The 19,865-nt window shown below is 37.6% G+C and overlaps 1 protein-coding gene across 1 annotated transcript in view; it reads right to left on the bottom strand.

Moving 5' to 3' along the window:
• ALS2 (alsin Rho guanine nucleotide exchange factor ALS2) overlaps positions 1-19,865 on the bottom strand; it is a gene marked incomplete at its 5' end in the record, with an annotated part of 87,739 nt that overhangs the window by 53,982 nt on the left and 13,892 nt on the right. Inside the window, 4 exons of the mRNA XM_080799455.1 lie at positions 1,151-2,088; positions 5,361-5,515; positions 5,652-5,685; positions 19,611-19,838. Of these exons, the coding sequence (XP_080655581.1) occupies positions 1,151-2,088; positions 5,361-5,515; positions 5,652-5,685; positions 19,611-19,838 (1,355 nt within the window). The remainder of the gene's footprint in view (positions 1-1,150; positions 2,089-5,360; positions 5,516-5,651; positions 5,686-19,610; positions 19,839-19,865) is intronic.

Genomic DNA, 19,865 nt, shown 5'->3' with positions numbered 1-19,865 from the left:
ATAAATTTTTATCTTCAAATTTAATAAATTAGCAGAATGACTTCTAAAAAGTCAAAGTCCAAATTTTTATAAGCATGTTCAAGTCTAAGAATGTTCTATGTACATTCCTATTAAATCATTACTTTTGTGTTTAGGTTTTAATAGTATCTTTCTCCAAACAGCTTATTCTTAATTAAAAAAAAAAATCAGGTATCCACAAGGTTCGATGAGTAAACTGTGAAATAATAACTGTTTCTAAAAATACCTCTAAGCCATGTTCTCATCCTGACAGAGTGAAGAACAAAAATAAAGAATCAAGAGGTATGTGGTTTCAAAGGCCTGAAAAAACACCATGGGATAGTTTATATGACTAGAGGTTTTGTTTTGTTTCATTTTCTTAGAATTTTGGTAAGAACAAAACTGAAAGGCTTACATGAAAAGTAAAAAACGAATTATCCTTTTAAAACAATTTGTTTAATCAGGGAGACTCAAACTTTACTGTATGCTACTGGTCAACAGCTTTTCTCCATTTACACATTTTTAAATGAAAACGTTTTCAATGAAGAAAATGAAGAAAACATTAATCCCTTGTCCCACAACAAAGCCCAGTAAGGACTACAGGTATATGCTGAAAAAAATTCAAACAATATATAACACCAGGAGTTTGTTCGTTTGTTTGTTTGTTTTTTAAATCTGCCTACAATTGAGGGATTGACCACATGGCAACTTTACCTGATAAAAAAGGAAAGGACTACTCTCTACAGAATCTGGAGTCATACAAATACAGATGAGATGAATCTCTGTGAATGTATAGTTATATTAAAAGTATTCAGGGAAAAAAAAAGTATTCAGGGAAAAAAAAAAAAACAGTATTCAGGAGCCTAGCCAAATTTAGTATAGTTAGCCATGGGAGAGAAAGTACTAGAAAAAAATAAATGAGATTTTGCTACTTAGAAAAGAAGCCCAGCATGACATCTTTCAACATCTTTCAACCTCTTGAAGGGTAGAATTTGAACATAAAGAGTAATTTTGGATTAATCCAGGTTTTCCCTTATCTAGGATTGCATGATAAGAGATTTAAAGTCAAACTCAAGACTTAAGCATTTTAAAGTTGCTAAAGAAAAACTCCTAACTCCAGAAACACCTTTATATTATAAAATTTAGCAGGTACCTGAGATGGCACTGGCTTTTCGCCGTTCTCTGAGTTCTCTCTTACTGAATGATCTGATAGTTTTGCCATGTACTCATTCACTGCCTGAGTATCAGGGTACGATGGTACATTTCTGGCCGAAGAAATCTCAGTTGTTCCCACGACGTCTTGTTGGGAGGAAATGGCATCACCACCCGTGGTCTGAACATTTCCAACGTTCGTGTCAGTAGCAACAGGCAGATCCTTTCCTACAAGCGTGTTCTCGAACACTTCTCCCTGACTGTCAAGGGTTTCAGTGCAGGGGCTGATGGCAGTGCTGGCCTGGTTTTCTGCCTGGGATTCTGATAGCGTCACCCCTAACGGGCAACAGTGACTGTCTGATATAATCACATGGTCTTCTTTGTCAGTCATAGTAATCAGGAGTTGGCTGCACTGGTTGCATCTTTCTGGGACTGGCTTCAGATCCTGGGAAGGGAGGCACTGCACAAGGGCTAAGCTGTGGAACGCACCACAGGCAACTTGTAGCACGACTCGGCCGGCAAGATGTTCCACCTTTTGTGGCTTTGTCACCGGGAAGGCGGTGGTAATGAGACCCAACTGACAACCAGTACCCCATGCCCAAATCTCTCTGCTTATCGACAACGCCAGTGTGTGCTCCTCACCACACGCCAACTGCAAGATCCTGACCGCTACCAAAGAACTGGTCTCAGAGTCAGAAATGCTGACAGGATTCGGTTCTGGAACATACTGCTGGTTAGCTACTGCACACTGGCCTGCAGAGTTCTCCCCCCACATGTACACTACGCCACTTTCTGTCACTGCTCCACTGTGGAAACTCCCTGATGCCACAGTAACAACATATTGCCCAACCAGGGCATTTTCTAGAATGGGGCTATTCGGACAAATCTCTGCTGGTTCACTTCTCCAGGGAAGCGTCCCAAAGCTGTAGACCTCACCATCTGAAGGTTAAAAAAAAAAAAAAAAAAAAAAAAAAGGGAGTTAGTGAATTAACTAGAAATCTTACCAGCAAATTTTTGGCTCTTCTAGGTTAACAAAATAGGGCTGTTTTTTGTTTTGTTTCTAACTTTCAAAAGCGCAGTTCTAGAGATTTTAGTTCAAGCATGTAATATCCCACATTTATTCATCTTTTAACAAGTATCATCTTTTTTTTTTAAAGATTTAATTTATTTATTTGACAGAGATCACAAGTAGGCAGAGAGGCAGGCAGAGAGAGAGGAGGAAGCAGGCTCCCTGCTGAGCAGAGAGCCCCATGTGGGGCTCGATCCCAGGACCCTGGGATCATGACCTGAGCCGAAGGCAGAGGCTTTAACCCACTGAGCCACCTAGGCGCCCCAAGTATCATCTTTTAATATTCTGACAAATAGTGAAAATTTCTACCAACTACAGGAGGCTACTTTCAAATGAAGCATTCTTGCTCCTCTCCTTCAGCCTCATCCTACAAAGTCCTACACGGATCTACTACTAATGGCTATCAATGCGGGCTATTACAGGAACAGATTCCAAGTGTTCAAAGACAAACTAATGACTATAAGATAAAATGAGCAGAGGACAAAACAGATACATTCGCTAACATCTACAACATTCCCTGCTACTTGAAAAAGTCAGAGCAGCAGAAAATTATGCCGTAGCATAAAAATATCAGAGATTCATTTCGGCCAAAACTAAGAAACCAGCTTTATACTTCCGGTTGTACAAAAGCACCAGTGTTAATAAGACATGGCTGTCTTTGTGATGTGTACAATATCACGTACAATTTTAAACGTTATATATCATATATATTGCGCACTATATAGCATTTTAAGGTGTCATTTGTTTAAAAAGCAAATCACAAAACGAAGCAAAAAAACAACCCCCAAAACGGTAAAAGCTATGATAGCTTGTTTTAGAATAAAGGGCAACTGGCTGGCTTTAGAAGTAAAATGAAAGGCACCAGTGAGTTGGGCACAGGAATGATAAGGACCTGCTTCTGTCCAGGTGTGCTACCAAGTCATAATAACACTGCAGTGCTGTGGTAGTTTGGGGGTGTGTGCATATGACCCGTGCTAGCTGAAAAATTCAAATGGAACAAAGATTTGGCCATGGGTTTTGAAAAATACTAAAACAAGCCCACTATTCCTTCTTTTCCATATGACCAGAGACTCATCCATTTTTTTTAAATAAAGAAATAATGAAGTAGATTTATAGTTGTATTTTTTTTCCCACAAAGCAACAACTGAGCTGATAATGAAAAAAAAATGCATTCTTTAGCTTTGGCCTATTATACACAGCAAATACATTTATATACTCAAATTAACTAAACAGAACATCTATGTAAGAAAGAACACAACAGTGGCTAGAAGGAAGACATGAGCTTTTATTAAGGAATTTCCAGTTTGGATAAAGAGTACTGAGAAAATCAGCTCACTGGTTAAGATATTTAAAGTTTTCTTCCCGAGTGATACAGCGATACACACTTGCAACAGCTCACCAGCTCTTTCAATGAGTATCACTCCACTAGAGAGAGAAATCGAGCAAAGAAATGGATATTCAGACAACTCTTCCCTTTTTTCAACCTGGAGTACCTCAAAAATAGTGATTCAATGAAGTGTCCTCACTGAATTATGAGCTGAGAGTCAAACTGAATAGAAAAAAAGAACTTGAAAATTTCCAACATTCCATCAGTAACATTTTCTCATCTGGAAAAGATAGCACTGGAGATCTTTTTGTCATTTCAAACTACACACTTATGTAAGACTTTTTTTTTTTTGGTAGCTTTTTTTTTTTTTAAAGATTTTATTTATTTATTTGAGAGAGAGAATGAGAGAGAGAGAGAGCACGAGAAGGGGAGGGTGGAGGGAGAAGCAGACTCCCTGCTGAACAGAAAGCCTGATGCAGGACTCGATCCCAGGACTCCAGGATCATGACCTGAGCCAAAGGCAGTCGTTTAACCAACTGAGTCACCCAGGCACCCTGTAGCTTTGACATGTAAAACCAGGACACTGCTTAAACATGAACAATGATAGGCTATTCATATATTTTTAAAATGTCTTCCCTCAGTTCTCCCACTTAAGGTATGATTCTAGAGATTTAAAAATCATGTTCATGAAGGGTTCCTAAATATCTTACTGAAGGGTAAATAAAACAACAGAATTCCACTTACAGGTGCTTGAGAATGATATATTTTGAAGCCCCCAGGGCAGATAGTGATTGAATATAGTTCACATTTTTACAATAAAGCTTTTTCCAAATTCTGGCCTAATAATAAGATTATTCTATATTATTATAATAAAAGTGATATAATAATAAAGAGGCTAGAAAGAAATTCATGTTTACCCCACAAAATTACCAAGGTCAGAGTTAAATTTGCTTTGTAGAATTTGTCTTCCCTTAGTTCCTACGAAGAAAATAGCAAAGCATTACTGAACACTTAATAAATGGCTTATGGAATTGAAATTTAGAAATTAGTTGAAGTCAAATTTGCCATGATTGAGTTGTTAAACTGCTGTCAGAATTAAAGGCAACTCTCTCTATAAATTATAGCTTCTGTTTCTGTTATAGATTTATAGATTTCATTACATGTTCTTATAAGCTGCTGTTTATGCCTGAGAAAAACTGTACTGATGCAGTACAGCCAAGCAGTGTAAAAAGCGGGCTTTGAAATCAGACTCTGAATTCCAATTCTGACTCTGACACTCCAAGAGCTGTGGGGGCTTGGGGAAATCATTTCACCTCCTGACCTTCAGTTTCCTCATCTGTGAAGTGGGGACACCAACAGTGGCCTGCCTCACAACATGGTTGTGACGACTCGGCGAGGTGGTACAAAGTGCCCGGTGCCGTGGCCGGCAGGCATGGTTGTGTGATAAACACTAGCTAGTATGAGCGTGATTCTTCTAATACATTTAATGAACAAAGGCACAGCAAAAGAGTTTCTGAATACGTAATCGTTCCACAGTTAATTCTTCATTACTTATTACTATAAAATTTACAAACTGTAATTTTCCCTTTTATGCTAGATATGATGGATCTTAAATTTAAGAACTAATCTGATTTTTGACGAAGGGAGTAAGAACATATTTTGAAAACACAATGAGGACAGGCTCTAACAATCTTCGTTAAGCATTTCTGATATCCAGTAACTCTCTTACCTGATCTTACACACAGGTACTGTTAGCATTTCAGTGAGCATTTGTTAAGCCAAAGAACCTTTAAGTGAAAAGGCTCTTTTCAATACCTTCAGTCAGAAGAACTCCATGCTTCACTCCAAGGGCTGCTTGAAGAACAGTCTTTCCTCCCCAGCCTGGCAGTCTCTCTGGTGTTACAGAATAGGATCCTGCCTGCCACACGTGGAGCAGGCCTCTTTCTTTGGATCCTTCTGCTTCTGTTGAGCTACAAACATTAAGAAAAACAGCTTAATTGGTCCTGCAATTAAAACTGTATTTGGGTTTTTTTTTTTTACTAATTTCATTAGATCTGTATCTTTTACCAGCACATGGGTGACTGGGTCAGATCGCTCAGCACCTACCTTTGGTTGGGACACAGGAGCAGAGATAAAGCAACTATTTACAGAAAAGGCTTGAAGAGAATCTAAACCCACAAATTACTTCTCTCTCTAAGAAATAAACAAAACCTGGACTATTTTCTGACATTTTAGAGTTAATAGCACAGAATTTTAAGATTTTACCTTCTCCATTTATTAAATCATTGTTTAGATGATAAAGTTGTAACATGTCCCAAGTTGGGGTCTTATTTCAAAATTTTAGTTTTGAACATGCTAAAAAAAGTATTTGGTAAGGAATAGAGATCCATATTTTCTTTACACTGAGTAAGTTCTATAATTGTTATTTAGCTTTTTAAGAATCAAATTTGTATCAGAAACAATAAAATCCTTCATGCTTTACTCATGTTCTAGCCCAAGAATTCTATCCATGTGATGATCCTGGTTCAAAGGACACAAGACACAAAGCTTCATGATAATGACCATACCATAACTGCCTACCCTTTGAAGAAAAAGGTCTATTAAGATATGCTGGGTTTCCTTTATAGCAAGTTTCCCTCTGTTGCCACTGATGATACATTCTTTTTTCTAGAACACTAATGCTAATTTTAATGAGGCACAGAAAGTTTTTTGGTTTTATTTATTTTATAATACCTATAAATTTCTCTGCTTTTGCTAAGTAATATTCCTCTTAGTTATGATTAGGCATAACCATGGTTATATGAAAGGAGAGCCACAAACTCAGTCCCATTTTCTAAGGGTAAACGAGGATTATAACTAATAAAGCTATGCCTGAAGACCTGAAATTATTTGTGAGAAAAAATGGCTTCAAAAGCTTTAAAATGATGAAGACACTTTCTGCCTTTTTACAAGCATAAGAAAGAAACCAGCAACAAAGCTTATCACCAATCAGTGTTATTATAGTATCTTTCTCTCTTTACCAATCAACATAAACATCACTATTCCTACTTAATAACCACAAACGAGAAAATTAAACCAAAGAGAAGCCCCGCGTATGTGGAATAGCTTGTTGTGTTTTCCTAGAAGAATAAGGTAAAACAAGAAATGCTTTTACCTTCTCTTCTTTGAGTCCATCAGTCAGGGGGAGCACTCCATCACCACATCATTTCTTCTTTGTGAAAGGTATATAAAAACCTAGATGGCAAACACAGGTAAGCACAAAGAGCAATGAAAGCATTCAGTGCTACTTCATTCCTCAGATTTTAAAAAAAGTGGGGAGGGGGCAGCTCTCTAACAAGTGCACATTCACTAGGCAATAAATATGCAGTGAAACTATTTCAACTATTTCATATCCCGCCTGCCAAAGTCGAATATCTAGACTGAGCCTGCCCACTAAGCTTATAAAAATGCCTGCTGACCATCTAATGTAACGTCAAAGGAAGACAAGACTACCTACAATTAAGCTGTACTTTGTCAGGCATCGGATTTTATTTTTTATTATAAATAAGGAAGTTCAATCTGAAAATTCTTTTTCTTACTCATTTCACACACGTTAAGGGTTACTTTTAAAATGCTTCTGGAACACATGAACATATAAACACCAATTAAGTATGAAAGAATTTCTAAAATCTCTTCAGTAATGTATCAGATTCAAGTAGTTTTAATTTACAGTTTTCAGCAATGCACACAAAAAATATTATTAAGGTTAGAAAGATTTCTATTTATTGGAACTAGGAGTATTTTCCTCAAATCAACCTCAACTCGAAACCACAGTACAAAAGGCTGGAGATAATGGGGTTTTAAAATATCTGTTTCTGTTTCAAAATCCACCATTTAATAATAAATAGCTATATGAAATTACGGTACAAATATCATGACCAATCAGTTTAGAAACTCAGTGTTTAATAAAGAGACAGAAATATAAATAAGCAGACAGAAATGCTCAATGCATTTCAACCAAAAATTCATATTTTTAAGGGCACCAAAACTCATGAAAATACATAATGGCAATGAGGTTTTGTTTGTGTCAACCACAAAAAGACCAAAGCCAAATTTATGATTTTTCTGCAAAGGATATGGCATGGTCACTGTACTCTGAAAAGAGCCCATACCAGCAGGAGTGATGTAAGACCCATCTGTTTACTCCAGGTTGCCTGTGAATTCTTACCATTCGCCATCTGTGTATCTGGAGGAAATTACTCTCTACCTAATGCTTACTTTAGAAAGATTTTGAATCATTCAAAGTTGGACGAAGGGTAGCATGTAAATAAAACATATACCTGAATAGATTCAATAAGTGCTATTAATTTAATAAGTGATTATTTTTAAATAACTACTATTAAGTGGTACTACGCCTTGTGTGTGATAATAATTAACCATTAGGAAAATGTATAGTTCATGGTATACAGAGAAATTCTTGAAGCCAGATCTAACCTGTGTTTATCCATCAGAGATCAAGGAATAACTGCTCCCTTGATTAAAGTTAAACACTACCCAGCACAAACCAGAGAACACCTCAGGGAGGGTGTGGAAGTACATACACGAGCACACTCTGCTTCCATCACTGACTGACTGTAAATTGAATTTTATCCTACCGCCTGACAATCAAAAATGTTGAGACCCTTTTGGTGCAGTGAACAAAACAGTCAGCCTTTTTCCTCTTTTAGTGTTACATTTTTTTAATACAGAGTTTTCTTAAAGTAGATTTCATCTTTTGCCATATTTTCACCACCGCGCATTTTTCCAAATCCAAATGGAATTAAAGCCAGAAAAACTGTTTTGCAACTTCCCTTTGTCACTTACTATATATGCTAGGCAGATTAATGGTCCCCAAAGATGCCCACATCCTAATGCCAAGAACCTATGAATAGCTTAGGTTAATGGCAAAGGGGAACTCAAGTTGCTAATCAGCCAACCCGAAGATAGGGAGATTACTGGGTTATCCTTGTGCTTATCACAAGCCTCCTTAGAAGTGCCTAGAGGGAGGCAGAAGGAGAGTCAGAGAAAGAGATGTGCTGACGCGGTCAGAGAGACTGCTGGCTTTGAAGATGGGAAGGCGGGGAGCATAAACCAAAGAATGTGGGTGGCCTCTAGAAGCTGGAAAAGGCAAGGAAACAGATTCCCTCCTAGAGCCTCCAGAAAAGAATGTAGCCCTGCTGACACCTTGATTTTAGCCCAGTGAGACTTGTCATACTTTTAACCCAAAGAACCACAAAAACAATAAATTTGTGTTATTTTAAACCACTAAATTTGTAGCAATTTGTTAAACAGCAACAGAAAGCTAGCTAATATACTATTTCATAGACATCTTTTATATCAGTATTTATAAATCTGTCTCATTTTGTTTTAATATGTTTGACTTCTTCCAAGAAGATACGTCTACCTAAGACTCAGAGCAATGAGAAAAAGAAATGACTGCTAAGAAAACGTAACTAGGAAAGAATACTACAGCTATATGTGGAAAGCTTGAGTTATAAAGTTTTATCTCACATACTTAAATGTAACTCTATTTAACCTAACATTCTTTCTTGGGCATGGAGCCTACATTACAAACAAAACAAAATAAAACAAACCTAACATTCTTTCTCAATTAATGTATCCCTAAGAAAAACCTGAAATTTTTGTTTTCTAATATTTTTATGATCCCCTATAAGGAAATCTTTAAGATTTGCCTCAAGCATTCAAATAGCACTCAAACTTTCTTAAGCTCTCTCATTGCTTTACATGTTTGTTATAAAACTGCCTAATCATGGGGCTTCTTCTGGGGATAGTTCTCTCCAGGTAAACTTTTAAGGTTCTCATTCTACATTCCTTTGGGAGACAGAATCCCTAAACTCTGCTTCTTTTCTACTATTACAGTAACTTTCCTTCAGAGGCCTTTATTATATTAATTAACTCTGATAAAAAAAAAAAAGCTGTGCGATGTTGAACAGTCAAAAATATGGGGTCCTCTTTTGCCTTGCATGGTCTTTCAGAGATCAAGGACATCTGTAAAATGAGCAAGACAGACTCAAGCATCCCCTCCAGCTCTTAAATTCTCTGAGTCACAGAACAAAGCTAGATTCATGTTAAGGTATTCCATCTACACTTCAAATTATCTCCTTTACAGTGAAAGGTAAAGCAGTTAAACTCTCAGATGGCCCTTTAAAACAAAAACCAAACCTTGGTTCTTAACAATCTGACTCCATCTTTAGATCCCATTGGAAACACAACCTCCTGCTACATTTGAGAGAGAAATAAGGTACCTTGTACAAGCAGAGGGTATGCTTTTAACACCATGATCAGAGAGTTCCCCCCCAAAAATGTGGTCTACGTGTCCGAATTATTGTTAGATAAAGCTGCAAACGATCTACAGATCCACAAAACCCTAACCAGAAATCCAAAGTACCTCCCCATCAAATGAATAAAATCTTTAAAAAAGAAAAAAAGAAAGAAAAATCCAAAGTCCAAAAAACTCTGAAAACTAAGTTTTTTCATAATTCAAACTCTGGCAAAATCTAATCTGATTTAAACTTATCTGACAGCAAACCTGACCTGAACTAATATGAGGTTAGTTTTTGCCCCTTTAGTGTGAATATTCATATATTTTGCTGTAGAAATGTTAATATGAAAAGGGCGACTGGTTGGCTCAGTCAGTAGAATGACTCTTGGTCTTGGGGTTTTTATGTTCAAGCCCCACATTGGCTGAACAGATCACTTAAAAATAATTTTTAAATCTTTAAAAAAATAAATATTAATATGGTTATGGGGTGGTACCAAAGATCCCACAGAAAGTGTTACATAATACACGGTTTATGCACATCACTTTAAAGATCAAAAAATTCTGAATTCTAAAACATACATTGCCTCAAGGGGTCCAAGAAAGGGACGAGGAACTTGTATTCTTTTTTTTTTTTTTTTCAAGATTTATTTATTTGAGAGAGAGAAAGAGAGACCGAACAAGCTTGAGCAGGGGGAGAGACAGAGAGAGAGAGAAACAATCTTCAAGACTCCCTGCTGAGCACAGAGCCTGACAAGGGGCTTGATCCCAGGACTCCAAGATCATGACCTGCGCCAAAATGAGGAGTCGGAAGCTTAACCCACTGAGCCACCCAGGCACCACAGGAACCTGTATTCTAAAACAAACATCTATCATTTTTGGTAGGGGTCCCCAACTTTTAACTATTTTATACTTCCTTTAGTTTCTTTTATGTACTTTTAACATCAACTTCATCTTGACAAGTATATTAGAAAGCTGCATTGCTTACAAAACATTCTATAGGTGCTTTAGCAATGTATTCCAATGGTGATGATTTACACTCCTCTCAAAAGTTTTAAGCCTATTTTATGGTAAACACATTCACATACAGTGCCCAAATTAATTTTGCAAGGAGTATCCTTGCAAATACTGACCTGGCTCATCTTCTCAGTGGAAGAAGGAAGCCTGGGTTCTTTAATTTCATACAAGGTCGCCAATTTGGTAGAAGAGAAAGAGGTAAACAAATGAGAGGGGTATTGTCCTAGAACTAGGACCTGGTGATATATTAGACATAAGTGGAGTATAAAGAAGGAGGTATCAAAAATGACTTCTAGGTTCTCCCCTGAACTGTGTTTTGGTGGTACCATTTACCATAATGGAGAAGAGTAAAAAAAGATAGGATTCTGAGTGCAAGATTCTGGTTAAGATAAGCAGGATTTTTTTTATGTTAATTTCAAGATGCCAGTGAGAAATCCTAGAGTACCTATCAAAGGCAGCTAAAAACATGAGTATGAAGTTCAGAAAAAAGGTCTCAGCTATTGATATAAACTTGGGAAGGCATATGGATAATATGTGAAATGAAGACAATGCAGAGTATCACTGGGTGTGTCCTAAGAGAAAGGGAAGGAACAGAACCAAGCTGTAAGGAGGTCCTGCACCTAGAGGTTGGTTAGGATGAGGAACAAGCGATAACAACTGGCTGAGAAGTGACCTGAGAGGTGGGAGAAGCATGAGGCTATGTGCGCCCATAAAAGCAAAGCAGAGTGTTTCCAGGAGAAAGGCCTGGTCAATTAGGTCAATGTTGCTGGGGTCTCATAGGATGAGAGCTGAAAAGTGTCCAGTGCATGTGCCAACACAGAAATCAATGCTGAGCATGGTCACAGTTTCAGTGGTGACAGGGGACTGAAAACCAGATTGTAGTAGGTTGACTTTAAATGCGAGGTAAAAAATAAATAAATAAAAATAAAAGGGAGGTAAGCACAAGAAAATTAAGTTCATGTAAAGAACTCTTGAAAAACACTGTCAAAATGACAGAAATGGAGCAATACCTAGAGAAGAATGTGAAGATAAGGGGTGTGTTTTCTGTATGTGCAGGGCTGGGGAAATGAGAGATAGCTGAACATGTTTGCATTGACAATGACACCAATCCTAGATGCAAGGGACAGAGGGAAGAAACAAAGTCCTGGACGAAGTGAAAGAGGACAGCATCTGGAACACGTGTTTTAGAACTGATCTTTCACAGGAGGAAGGGTCTATGTTTTAATAAAAAAGGAAATAGGGGCACCTGGGTGGCTCAGTGGGTTAAAGCCTCTGCCTTCAGCTCGGGTCGTGATCCCAGAGTCCTGGGATCGAGCCCCACATCGGGCTCTCTGCTCAGCAGGGAGCCTGCTTCCCCCTCCCTCTCTGCCTACTTGTGATCTCCCTCTCTCTCAAATAAATAAATAAAATCTTAAAAAAAAAAAAAAGGAAATAGATCTAGAGTACAGATACACAGACACAGTTACAGATATAGACAGGGGTACAGATTTCGTGGTGAGAGAGAGTCTCATATGATGCCATCTGTTAAGTGACTAGGACTTCATAGTATATGTGTGCTATGTATTCCAATCTCACTCCTGGCTCCAGTCATTCTGTTTCTTTATTCCATCTTGCCATATTACACATTTTTGCAAACTGCCTTAAATCCCTTTATGACAGCAGAATATAAATTTTAAAAAAAATTAATGTGCAACAAATTTGCTAGTGAACTACTATCTCACTTGCAAGGAGAAAATTAAATCATGTAGGATTCTCTTTGTTCATCTCTGGTAAACTTTATTCTCTGGATGAAGTCCTTTTCCCTTAACGATTTAGTGAAAGATAAATTTGTAAGTCATAAATACATCAACTTTCAAATGCTGAAATTTCCACAACTAACACCACATGGTTTTTTTTTTGTCTATTATGTTCCGGGTATGCCAGTCTAAAATTTCTGTGAAAGCCAAAAATGTCTTATTCTCTATTATAGCCCAGCTGCTTAACATAGTCCGGATCTATAACAAGTACTCAATAAATATCTGCGGCGAGACTAGGCCCACATAAAGGAGCTCCTGTCCTTAAGGAGTTTACATGCTATCATGTTCTGTCTTTCTGGCTAGAATCACGGCTCTCTATAGATACCACCCTCAAAGAAAAAGCCAGTAAAACAGCACTTCCAGGCTTACTCTCTGGTCTCACTTACTGTTTTAAAACAGGTATATTGATTAAAACAACTGCAATAATTGTAGGTAAGAGTAATGATAATTAGAGATTAGAATGACAAGACATTAAGACAGGACAATAAACAATAGAGTAGTAAATTGTATTTCATATCCACTGCAAAATTTTAAAATTGTAGGCACTTACACTTTCTTTCTGAAGTTTGAATTGGCTTCATTTTATTAAAATGTAGTAAACCAGGGGCACCTGGGTGGCACCTGAACAGCTGGCTCAGTTGGTTGAGTGGCCGACACCTGTTTCAGCTCATGTCATGACTTCAGGGTCTTGGATGTAGCCCCCATGTCAGGCTCTGCACACAGTGCGGAGTCTGCTTGTGGATTCTCTCTCCCCCTCTGCCCCTAGCCCAGCATGTGCACACTCTCATTCTCTCTCTCAAATAAGTAATCTTTTAAAAATTTTTAAAATGTTGTAAACCAGACCTTATATCATGAATGTAGTAAACAATAATTGAAGACATTATGCTATTTTACACATGGCAAATGCTCAATGAATATTTTTTTAGAGACTCAGTCAATATATTTATACATGGATCAAAGTAACTTCTTTTTTCTTTTCTTTCTTTTTCTTCTTTTCTGGATCAAGGTAACTTCTGACCCAAACACCTGACTTACAACTAATCTATACACCAATAATTGCTGCTTCCTGGATATCCCACCACCAAAGTCTTTACCAACACTGATGAAGGTTGAGGAACACTCAACCTTGCACTGCAGCCTTGACAAACCAACCATCACCAGAGGTTGAGGCCACTTCAAATCCCGGTCCTCTCACAACACAGAAGGCAATGCATGGTACCACTATGGGAGCTGACTGGCCCCTTAAATACTGATCCAGAGTTCAAGGATTTGTAAATTAATGCACTGAATAAAGTAAGTCAGTAGGCTAGCCTAGAAAGTACTTATTTATAATGTTGCTACTAATGGTATAATGTACTTACTAAGTCATTTATTCAAAATATATTATAAACTTCTGGAGGTCAGAAACTATGATTTATTCATTGGTGCATTCTTGAAACCATAGTAACCACTAGGTATAAGTGGGCTACATTTAAGTGAGGACTCAGTGAGAGACGCCACTTACAAATGATGTAGATTTCCACCACCTATAATAAAAGTCAATATAGGACACAAAAGGAAAGTGTCTACTTATGATAGAAACTCTCAATTTGCTGATGTTATTTCCTAACAATGGAGATGCTTTTATTTCATGTCAGCTCACAAATGTTATACAACCCAGGAAATAATGGTCTCTGTCTTAGAACATGGAGACAGTTTTCAGTGCCATCAGGGACACTACACTTCATGGTCTCTCTCATGGCCTGCTATTTTCCCCTTGAAAATTACTAAAACTACACTCTTCTGATTGTGAAAATCCTCTAAAATGGATATTACCCATGGGTGGAGGGGGAAGGAGGGGGGTAAATATAGTCAAACAAATGCCCAGCAATGCCCATTTAGCTCCTTTTTGCATCCGCTGCAAAATTTTTAAAATACATTTTCCCAGATTACAATCTCCATGAAACATTTTGATGGATATTATCATACTAGGAATTGAATTTCAAATTCTCAGGTACTGTAACAATCTGTGTCTGTTATTACATGATAGAGTATAATTTCTGATACAAATTGTTTATTCCTTTAATATTTTGCTACTATTCTCTCATTTAAATGGCCACAATTTTAAGTAATTACACAAATACAATTCAAACTATGTTGGCTAATTTACCAATCAAAAACATCTGGTACTTAAGGTCATCGTGGGGCCATAAAACTGAACAGGGGGTATACATGCCAAAAAATACTGTTCTGGAGACATAAATCCCACTTATTTTGAAAATGCTAGTAATAGCTATTCTTTTTTTTTTTTTTAAAGATTTTATTTATTTGAGAGAGTGAGAGAGAAAGGAAAGAGAAAGAAAGCAGGGGGAGCAGTAGGCAGAGGGAGAGGGAGAAGCAGGACCCTGGGATCATTACCTGAGCTGAAGGCAGATGCTTAACCGACTGAGCCACTCAGGTGCCCCACATAACAGGTATTCTTCATTAGGAATCAAAGTTTATTTAACTCGTTTAAATACTGAGGTTAAATAAGGGATCAGCTATTAAATTTACTACTCACTACTTGAACCATTTAACATATGCTCATCACATTTACTTATTAATACTTATTTAAGAGAGAATTCGATTTTTCTTTGAGCAGTGACTAAGACACCTGCAGTCACAGTATAAATTCAGTTTCACCACACTGTAGTAAAATGTAACCAACCCAAATTTTAAAAAGTGTTAGTGACCACATGATATCTGTGGTCATTTTGTATCTGAGTCACTCTGTCCAAATTCCTTTTAGGACTTTATGATATATTCTGCTCCCCTATCCTTTGAGAGATCATGATCAATGTAAGCTTGCATTCCCTAAGAGTCTCTAGAACGGAAATTCCTCTGTAGCCTTTTAAGAAAGTATTCCTCATCTTTTTTTTTTTTTTTTTAAAGATTTTATTTACTTACTTGACAGACAGAGATCACAAGTAGGCAGAGAGGCAGGCAGAGCGAGAGAGAGAGGGAAGCAGGCTTCCCGCTGAGCAGAGAGCCCGATGCGGGGCTCGATCCCAGGACCCTGGGATCATGACCAGAGCTGAAGGCAGAGGCTTTAACCCACTGAGCCACCCAGGTGCCCCGAAAGTATTCCTCATCTTAAGGAAAGCATTTTCGCAGGAGCACAAGTCAAACAGCAAAATAAAATTGACTAAATAATTGGTCCGTCTCCGCTCCTTAGAAAAGCTTTACACAGTGGAGCTGCAGTGGCGCATCCTTTTCCTATTACATAAAGAAAAGAATTATTTTTCCATAGACAACTATGAGACTAGAAATTAAAATAAATAAAGCATACCAGAAGAGAGCCCTAATTATAAATAAAAAATTTATTTTTAAATTTTTTTCTCTAATTACATAGAATTTAAATGATAATAGAATTAAAGTTAAAATTTTCAAGTGCTAGTTTCACAAACTATATTAATTATACATAAACCTGTTAAAATAATGAACATCTCCATGTTGACCACCCATCATTCAGTTTTAACAAATGTTAACATATTTTTATATTTGCTTCAACTGTTTTTAAAATAGAAAGAAACATTACACAATTTTCTGAAAGAGCTCCACCCAAACTTATCTCCCAGAGTTAGCCACTATTCTTAAAGTTAATGTGTTTTATTTTCCATACGTTCTTGTACTTTAATGTATTTCATTAGATACACATGTAAGCTACATTCTTTTAAAACTACATAAATGCATCCTATTGTAGACATCCTTTGGCAATTTGCTTCTTCACTCATTATTATGCACTTGAGATGTATCCACGTTGATAAGTATGGATCTTGTTCATCCATTTTTACTCGGGGATAGTATTTCATTGCATGAATAAACCATAGTTTATCCATTAACCTACTAAAGTACAGCTGGATTGTTCTACTTCATTGCTATTTTAAGAACTGCTATAATCATCTTTGCTGCATGCTTGCCCTAAGTTTAGTTAAGAATTCACCTCAACAAAAATTTGGTTGCGGAAGAACCCCAAAATGAAAGTTACCCATCCAGATGCCATCATTGGGTTTAAGCACCACGTTCCTAAAAGGGAGATCATGTGAAATGAAGAACTGTATGAGGATGCTGAAGAACGAAATTTATTTAATAATTTTTATTGAATAATTTTTATTATTTACATTATATGTAAAAGGGAATCATGAGTTGATTAGTGAAATTAATGATACTAAAGTTTATCTCTATGAGCATAATTCTCTGGTAGCCAGCTGAAACTCTATGAAACAGCCCCAGTCTGCACATTTTCTCCAAAAAAGAAGTCTCTTTTAGGGGTGCCTGGGTGGCTCAGTCGATTAAGCGCCTCCCTTCGGCTTGGGTCATGATCCCAGAGTCCCAGGGCTGAGCCCCACATTGGGATCCCTGCTCTGTGGGGAGTCTGCTTCTCCCTCTGCCCCTCACTCCACTCTCGTGTGAGAGCTCTCTCTCTCAAATAAATAAAATCTTAAAAAAGAAAAAGAAAAAAAAAGTCCGTATGAAAGAGAAATTCCGCAAGAGCCCAAACAAGTACTCATTATCTCACTGATTTAAATATTTTTTGCTCTACCCATGTGGATCACTTACTTCAGCTACTGTACCAATTTCTCAGCTAATCTACCAACTGTGTGATGCAACGAACATCCAGACATCATGTAAACACAGCACCAGAACATATATAGTGTAAGAGATGGGTATAGGAAAATAAATGCAACATTCAAAAGAACCATGTCACAGTTTGTTACTATTTTATTTGCGGTTACTGTGTATTTTCTTAAGGACTGATAACCTACAAAATCTACTACTCTCTTATTACCGATGACTGAATTATCTGGTTTTCAACAGAGAAGAATAACAAGAAAGAAAAACAGCTTTAAAGAAAGCTCTGGGTGGCTCAGTTGGTAAAGCGGCTGCCTTTGGCTCAGGTCATGATCCCAGGGTACTGGGATCGAGTCCTGCATCGGGCTCCTTGCTCAGCAGGGAGCCTGCTTCTCCCTCTGCCTCTGCCTGCCACTCTGTCTGCCTGTGCTCACTCTCTCTGACAAATAAATAAATAAAATCTTTAAAAAAAAAAAAAAAGAAAGCTCTACAAGTAAAATCTCTAATACAGTTGGAATATGTGCTAGGTTTAATTCCACAAAGTTATAAAAAGGGCTAAATGATCTAGAAAGTCATTAAAATCCTCAGAGCACTCCTCTGAGTGTCTGAGAAAGGGGCTCAACCTCATTCTACCTAGAAACACACCTTCTTTTACACCATCTCAAAAATCACCAGTTTTTACCTTTCTTTGTAGCTTTTTAACTCATACTTACCTACTGTCATATTCATAAAAGATTATAAAAGGTTTTTAGAAGTCAGTCATATTCTTCAGAAATACCTTTAAAATGGACTCAGCAGTACTGCATTAAACCCATATTTTTCGTAGAAAGGTAATTAATAGAACTCTCTCCACCTAATCACACAAAAGTGAAATCATGTGTCAGTGAAGTTCTCAACACACTCTTGTGCCTTTAACAGCTAAAATGCCCAAAGTTAAGTGTCTCAAAAGAACATAAATTCTGAAAGGCTGAAATTTGGACAGAAGGAATTCCCGTTGGTACCGCTTCAATCTACTTAAAAAAAAAAAATACAACTGATACAACTGATACAACTCAGACCCCCCCCACCCCAATACCAGATGACCTTTTGGTACTTCATTTTCTGGATCATTATCTTTCCAAATGTTAATATTGTGAAACAGATTTGAATTTCTCTTGCTATAACTATGAACCCTGAATATGCCAATACTATTCATAGTTTGCAAACTAAGTAATAAATGTAAACTAAGTATAGATTCCAAAAACATCTTTCACACTAAAAAAACCCTTACTGAATACCAAAGTTACTACAGACCAACCAGAAGACATATTTCCTGTAACTATCAGATATCTGTATCAGCAAATTATCTGGAAAATATCCCTTGAATTTAAAAAGTGAATTATATTTCTTTTCTAAAAATATTCAGTTCTTTCCCACTTAGAAAACAGTGAGTCAGTGTGGGTCATGAGATAGTGGAAGAAGAAATAATTATAAAAATAGGAAATACATATGTACTGAATATTTATCACAGCCAGGCACTGTCATAATACATAAACCATTAAATGTAAAGGCACTCTTATGAGAAAGGTACATTAATCCTCAATTTAGAAGAAAAATAATGCAGAAAAGTTAAGTAACTTTCTCCAAATCAAAGAATAAATGGATGTGATGTCAGGTATGTCCATATCCAAAACCCATGCTTGCTTACATTAAGATTAAAATATTGCAACTTACTGCAAAAGCAAATTTTTCACTGTCTTAAATACTCATTAACACAAGAGTCAAGTGGTCACTCGAAATCATTCATATTCATGATAAACCAGGGCGGGGAAATGGACCAGTATCTTGCTGAATTTTGGTACCTGTTCCGAATAAACACACATCGCACAGTTTTATTCTATAAGGCCTTTTAAAGAACATATACAGTCACCAACAAATTTAAAAGGTAAGAGACAAAGATCTGTGTTTGTGTTTAACAGTTATTTCTTTTTCCATCCTAGAGAGAATACTGTATTTGAATATGCCGCTTTAGCCGGTGTGTTTTTCCTCTTCCCTCATCATCAAAGCCCTAAGAGAGCCAGAGTACAACACTTCTGCCAACCTACAGTCGCTTGTCTCCAAAGTAGCCCTACTACCCAGAAGACCAACGCCAGCGTCGGGACCATTTCCTAATGACAGACCTATGTTACTTTCCTGTCTTCGCCTCTTAAAAGAACTGCTCACCCTCTGATCTCACTTGACACGCCAAAGGACTCGGTTAAGCTACTCATTCTTAATATCAAAGTCATTGTCTTTTTCAGCAACCGCCCTTTCAAGCCAACGAAGCACCAGGTCACCCTCCACTGTGATCTGCACCCTTGGGGCAAACCCGCCTGGGACACTCACCAAGGTTCGCGGCCAGGGACTCCGGTTTTTGTGCTGAGCGCCTGGAGCGGACATTCAATAAATCCTCATGAATGGGTGAAGCAAAGGACCTGTGGGTGGAGGCGGGAAAGGGGTCGTGAAAGAACTTCCCGCCGCTGAGACCAATGCAGTGGCACCCCGTCTGGGGAGGGAAGTAAGGGGGCGAGTGGGAGAACCTGGGGCCAGGACAGGGGGCCGCGTCGGGTGCTCCTTGGCGGACAGGAGCCGACGGTCGGA

This window comes from Martes martes (genome assembly GCF_963455335.1).
Source record: "Martes martes genome assembly, chromosome: 3".
Classification (NCBI taxonomy): domain Eukaryota; kingdom Metazoa; phylum Chordata; class Mammalia; order Carnivora; family Mustelidae; genus Martes; species Martes martes.
Note: the sequence above shows the minus strand (reverse complement) of the source record. Positions and strands in the feature narration are given on the sequence as shown.